The sequence below is a fragment of the Carassius carassius genome, chromosome 35, assembly GCF_963082965.1.
Source record: "Carassius carassius chromosome 35, fCarCar2.1, whole genome shotgun sequence".
NCBI lineage: Eukaryota > Metazoa > Chordata > Actinopteri > Cypriniformes > Cyprinidae > Carassius > Carassius carassius.
Window position 1 is genome coordinate 7288700 of NC_081789.1, and position 6978 is coordinate 7295677.

Here is a 6978-nt window from a genome sequence, read left to right on the forward strand (position 1 = left end):
GAAAAACTTCATTTGATTTTATTATTTTTAAGAGGTATATAACATGTTATAAGCATGTTAGCAATGTACTGTAGGTAGGGCTTATGCAAGACATTACACACCTTTCTTGTCTTTACAAAAGCCTTTACATTTATAGTTACTGAAAGGGTTAACTCAACAGTTCCATGGAGCAGGATCCCATCCCTGACAAAAGAGGCGGGGTTAAACCTCACAATCACTTACCATTGTCATTCAGCTGCTGCATGGTGAAAGCACTGCTTTTCTGCTTCCTGACTGAAACACCTTTTCTGACAGGTACGAGTTGTGTTACAAATGTTTATTACAGGGCATGGCTACTTGAGAAATCTTGGTTTACTTATGATATACCTATAGATACTCAATGAAATTAACAAGCATAAATAATTTCTTGGGCACTATACACTGACTGAATATAGTGCTCACCTGCCTTTACTGGACTTTGACCTGTTGGTGAATGTTTAGTGATAAGGCAGCAAGATGAAACTTTACACATAAAACGCTAATGAAAGCAGCATTCACAAGATGTTCACAGATATATATATATATATATGCGATATGTATATATTCTTTATTTCTAACAAATGCATAAATGAACAAAAGACAGAACACACACCCACATCATGAACCAGTCTCAAAGGCTTTTTTGATGTGGTTTGTTTAGTGTATTCATACAATGCTTTGTTCAAATATTCTCCTCTACAAAAGAGTCCTTATTGTGGACAAAATATACATTTAAATAATATACTTATTCCCAATTTAATGTATTGATTTCGGATTAAACATTTGAAGTAAAGTTGTAATTTAGTATTTTTAATAACTTTAAATGTAAGAATAAGACAATAGAGTTAAAATTATAACCAGATACTATTTTATGTGCTTTAATATGTTAGTCAACACCACAAAATAATCTTTAAAACAAAATGTACTGCAGAGAAAACATTACAAAATTACATAACATTACATAAGAAAACATAATTAAGGGGTCTTTTATTTATTTGATATTATCTGCAAGTACAATATACAGATTTAAGATTTAAAGTACACTAAATAGAATTATATAAATTCATATTTTACATAGGTTTGCAGGTAACAATCTGCCCTTATATAACTTATATATTTACTAAACCAAATGCACATATACATCAGTGGATATTTATCTGAATCCTTTGTGTGTGTGTTTTTGGTGGTGTATGATTTTGCTATATAGCAAGTTGCCACAGTTGAAGCATATAATTTCAAATTCAGCACTGGATTACCACACATTATAACACATAGATAAAATAAAAACTCGTCCCATGGTTCAGAATGAGCCTTTTCCACCGAATATTCTTTCAGGAATGGTTAAGAACGTTGGTGTGAGTGTGTGTTTGTATATTTATTTTAAATTAAATCATAGATTCTGGTGCTTTCTGAATGTAATTTAAATGGGTTTATAATGTGGAAATACATATTGTCACTATTAACTGCAATTTTAGTGATTGCTAACTTTAGTGATTTAGTAATTTAGTCAGTGTTTGTTCTTGATGGCAGCAGACACATGTAAAAACTTCCACCCTATTTGTGTTTAGATTCCTCTTGTTGTTTGTCCCTGTTTCTAAACACATCCAATTATTTATGATGTCACTGTGTTTTTCTACCGTAGTGATGTCATCCTCAACCCCACTCCTGTCTAAGGAGTTGTTCCAGTGCTCAGTTTGTCTAGATGTTTTCACTCATCCTGTGTCCCTCCCATGTGGCCATACATTTTGCCAGTCATGTATCCTTGCACAGTGGACTGCATCTAGCTCCTCCCACTGCCCCAAATGCTCCACAGTTTTCCAGGAAACACCAGAGCTCCGCGAAAATTCTTTTGCCCGTGAGATGGCCGAGCAAATCCGCAAGCAGAAGGGTCAGAGGTCATCAGAGTATCATCCAGTTGCATCGGACAACATTTTATGTGACATGTGCCCATTAGAGAAAGCGTCCCGTGCTGTAAAATCATGCCTGGTGTGTGTGGCGTCATATTGTGAGGTTCATGTGACTTCTCACACCTCCAGGTTCACCAAGCACACGCTGGTGCAGCCGCAGCGGATGGACAAGCGGATCTGCAGGATACACGAAAGACCCTTGGAGCTTTACTGCAGATATGACCAGTCTGCTGTTTGTGTGCTGTGCATGAATACAGAACACAGCACACACCACACAATACCAGTGGAGAGAGAATGGGCAGAGAGAAAGGTTTGCTACTTGTCCAGTGAATTATTGCCATCAAAGTGAAAGCAATGGTATAATATAATATATTATAGATAAAAATGTTTAAGGTAAGGCAAGGCGAGTTATTTGTATATCACGTTTCATACACAATGACAATTCAAAGTGCTTTACATAAAAGGAAGTAATCATTAAAATAAGAATAATAGTAATAACAATTATCACTTGCTGTCAGAGATCACTGGGAATCCAACTTGGACTGTTTGCTAGTCTCTTAACAGTAGCAAAAAAAGTGCGAGTGTTGTTAAAGTTACTGATTATTAGGTTTGAGAAGAAGGTCAGTATAGCTGTGGCTAGTTCCACATTGAAATCACGAAGGCTGCCTTTGTAGATATTATAGTGAATTTCAAGTTTTGTCTTCCGCCACATCCGCTCAGCTTTTCTGCATTTTCTTTTCAAATTCTGTACTGCTGTTGATTTTATCCAAGGTGATTTTTGTCTGCCATTCTTCTTTCGGACTTTCACAGGAGCAATAGCATCAATAACATTCTTAACTTTTGAGTTAAAGGAATCAAGGAGAATATGAACAGAGTCTGCAGAGATGCTTGGTGTTAAAGATATAGCCTTCATAAACAGCACACTAGTGTTCTCATAAATGCATTTCTTTCTCACAGAGACAGATCTAGAATCAGTGATAGCAGAAATCAATATACTGTATCAAAGAAAATACAGAAGTGATCAGGTAGTGGTACATCCTTAATAACAATGGATGAAATGTTCTGACCTCTACTGATGAGTAGATCTAGAATGTGTCCTCGATGGTGTGTGGGTCCATGCACATGCTGAGTCAAGTCAAAAGTGTTTAAAACAGTTATCATTTATTTTGTAGTTTTGATTTCTGCATTATCTATGTGAATATTAAAATTCCCTGCAATAGCAAAACCATCAAACTCTGAGGAAATCGTGGATTACAGTTTTGTGAACTCTTCAACAATAGCTGGAGAGTATTTTGAAGGCCTGTAAATAATAATAAATAAAAGAGTGGAGCACCTTTTACCACAATCCCTAGCTATTCAAAAGACAAGTACTGACCAAATGAAACTTGTCTGCATTGATAGACATCTTTAAATAGAGCAGCTACACCTCCACCTCTCCTAACAGTCCTGGAGACACTAATAAAAGTAAAGTTAGGAGGGTCTGTTTCATTGAGGACTGTTGCACTGCAGCCATGTTTTGTTTAGAAACATAAATTCCAGGTTGTTTCCCAGACATCAGTTTTGGCCCAAATCCGGCCAAATAAATAAATAAATATAATGTTGCTCCAGATCTGGCCCACATCTGGCCCATGTGAAACCCAAACCAAGAGCATGTGACTCCAAAGATAAAGGAAAAAATTAAATAACATCATATGACAGGATTATATTCCTTATTATCAATATTCCTTATTATCGTTAGATCTTCATTACTGTATGGACAGAGTCTTTTATTATTCATTATGTTTTGTTTTACAGATGCTTTACATTTTCAGGAGATCGTATTTTCTGTTTTTCTCACAGACTCAGTTATTAAAGACACAGTCTGACCTGAAGCAGATGATTATGGAGAGATGGAGTAAAGTCGAGGAACTCAGGCACTCTATAAAACTAAATAAAGTAAAAGCCTGCAAACTTTTTTTTACATTTACATTTTTTTATCAGAAATTAATTACAAATGATCCAGTTACCAGTTCCTAAAATTTAATTGTAATTATTTTCAAAAACATTGTTTTTTGCAGACGACATACAAAGGTCACATCAGTCATAGGCTTTTAAATATTTAAATATTTAACTTATTACAAAGGAAATATCATGTTAAAACATGACAAAACTGCCACCTAAAGTGTTTAAGGATCTCATCCTATTAGCTTACCAAAGTAGGAATGTATTTCACACAAGGCCTTTCTTGATATTAGTTTTTTCTCTTTTAGGAGAACACAGAAAGAGAGATGGCATACAGTGTCGAGGTCTTCACCGCACTGCAGCAGTTTATTGAGAGGAGCCAGACTAAGCTAATCAAGAAGATGAAACACGTGCAGAAAACTGAAGAGAAACGTGTAGGGAGCCTCATTAAAGAGCTGGAGATGGAGATCGCTAAACTGAACGCTAGAAACTCTGAACTGGAAAAGCTGTCATGTTCTGAAGACCACCTCCACCTTATACAGGTTACTCTTCTATGCTTTAGCAGCTGGATGTGCATGCTGATCTTTTAAAATAATAAAAAAAATTTAGAGTATATTTCAGTATCAATTCAGGACATTCTTTAGTGTTTTTGTTGAAAAAATAATATTAAAATACTAAAGGTTGTGACACAGAATGATGATTTGCATTTGACCCTCCCAGGCTTTCCGTAGCCCAAGTGAGGTTCCTCAATGTAAAAGTTGGACACAGGTCAGTGTGCACACCCTTCAGGGTCTGGAGGTGCTCAGAGAAACCCTGAATTCTGCAGAAGAACTACTGAAAACACAAATATACACTGTCACAAAGAGAGGTTACTATTTATTTTTGTTGTAATTTGACACCTAAAAATAATAACTAAATGTTAATATTCTAATTGAAAAGGATGTGATTTTTTTTTTTTTTTTACAGAACTTGACGCAATAACCAAGTATGCAGGTATTTAGTATATTTTAATATAATTAAGATATGAATCTATTAATTTTATATGGATTTTGACTATAACCCATCTATTACAGTTTTTCTTGATTGCTAACACACTATAACTGATTTATTTGGCCCAGTATTCCAAACCATTCATACAGTTCTCGAAACAAAGACACGTTTTTCAAAACTTTTAACACCTGTTTTCACACACGTTCTAATTTGCTCAGTGCTCTCAACAAAACTCTATCATTTTGCGCCAAGTTCTCATTAAGAAAGCACAAAACACAATATAGCTACTTCAAGAATCACAAAATTAACACAAATAACACACAACCATGTGTGAACATTCAGTAGCAAAATCCTACTGAAAAAATCCTCTTGGCAGAGGATGCTGGATTTGTTTATATATTTACAGTAACTGACAGAATATTGCAATTTGTCTTTACTGTGATATTCTGTTGTTTGGTCTTCAAACTTTTCTCTTCTAGTGCTTTTCATCTACTGTCAGATCACTTTACAATAGTGTAATGAAAGTAAAAGTGTATTGCTGAATTTCTCCTGTACTGTATCTGCATCCCTCTATTTATGTGGCATACTCTCAGTGACTAGCAAAATGTTTCCTGTTTCCCAAAAGGAAATTTTTGTAACAGTGTTTTGAATTGATTTCACTGTTCACAAGACAGGAAACGTGTATTTGACAGGTTTGTGTGTCATCTGAAGCCAAAGTTTAAGAGAATATGTTTTTTGACTGAAATGTTTGACTTTGACCTGGAAGTGTGTAGTTTGCACAAGTTGGTGTGTAGTTTTGAGATTGTGATTATACAGGTGCTGGTCATATAATTAGAATATCTTCAAAAAGTTGATTTATTTCACTAATTCCATTCAAAAAGTGAAACTTGTATATTATATTAATTCATTACACACAGACTGATATATTTCAAATATATCATATATATATTTGAAATATATATTGATACAATATATATTGATACAATATGATATATTTCTGGTATACAGCTGTGTTGACCTTGGACCTCAGAAAACACAGTGGACCAACACCAGCAGATGACATGGCACCGCAAACCATCACTGACTGTGGAAACTTTAAACTGGACCTCAAGCAACATTGTTTGCTTGATTGTTTGCCTCTCCTCTCTTCCTCCAGACTCTGGGACCCTGATATTCAAATGAAATGCAACATTTACTTTCATCAGAGAACATAACTGTGGACCACTCAGCAGCAGTCCATTCCTTTTTGAAGCGAGACGCTTCTGAAGCTGTCTGTTGTTCAAGAGTGGCTTGACACAAAGAATGCGACAGCTGAAACCCATGTCTTGCAACAAGAACAATGAAGGGTCTGTGCGTAGTGGTTCTTGAAGCACTGACTCCAGCTGCAGTTCACTCTTTGTGAATCTCCCCCACATTTTTCCCCCACGGTTATCCCTATTGATTGTACACTGTTTTTCTACCACATCTTTTCTTTCCCTTCGCCTCTCTATTAATGTGCTTGGACACAGAGCTCGGTGAACAGCCAGCCTCTTTTGCAATGACCTTGCCCTCCTTGTGCAAGGTATCACTTATACATTTATACATTTATTCACTTAGCTGACGCTTTTATCCAAAGCGACTTACAATTGCCACATATGTCAGAGGTCGCACACCTCTGGAGCAACTAGGGGTTAAGTGTCTTGCTCAGGGACACATTGGTGTCTCACAGTGGATTCGAACCCGGGTCTCTCACACCGAAGACATGTGTCTTATCCACTGCGCTAGCACCACCCCAAATCAATGGTCATCAATGGTCGTCTTTTGACAACTGTCAAGTCAGCAGTCTTCCCCATGATTGTGAAGTCTACAGAACTAGACCAAGAGACCATTTAAAGGCTTTGCAGGTGTTTTGAGTTAATTACCTGATTAGAGTGTGGCATCAGGTGTCTTCAATATTGAACCTTTTCACAATATTCTAATTTTCTGATATACCGAATTTGGGATTTTCCTTAGTTGTCAGTTATAAACATCAAAATTAAAAGAAATAAACATTTCAAATATATCAGTATGTGTGTAATGAATGAATATAATATACAAGTTTCACTTTTTGAATGGAATTAGATAAATACAATAACTTTTTGAT

The 6978-nt window shown here is 35.8% G+C and overlaps 1 protein-coding gene across 1 annotated transcript; it reads left to right on the forward strand.

Moving 5' to 3' along the window:
• The first annotated feature begins 236 nt into the window (after window positions 1–236).
• btr33 (bloodthirsty-related gene family, member 33) lies at window positions 237–4757 on the forward strand. Its single transcript, XM_059524032.1, has 5 exons — window positions 237–294; window positions 1661–2235; window positions 3765–3860; window positions 4175–4408; window positions 4587–4757. The coding sequence occupies exons 1-5, from the start codon at window positions 243–245 to the stop codon at window positions 4755–4757; spliced, it is 1128 nt and encodes a 375-aa protein (XP_059380015.1). The 5' UTR covers window positions 237–242.
• The last annotated feature ends 2221 nt before the right edge of the window (window positions 4758–6978 follow it).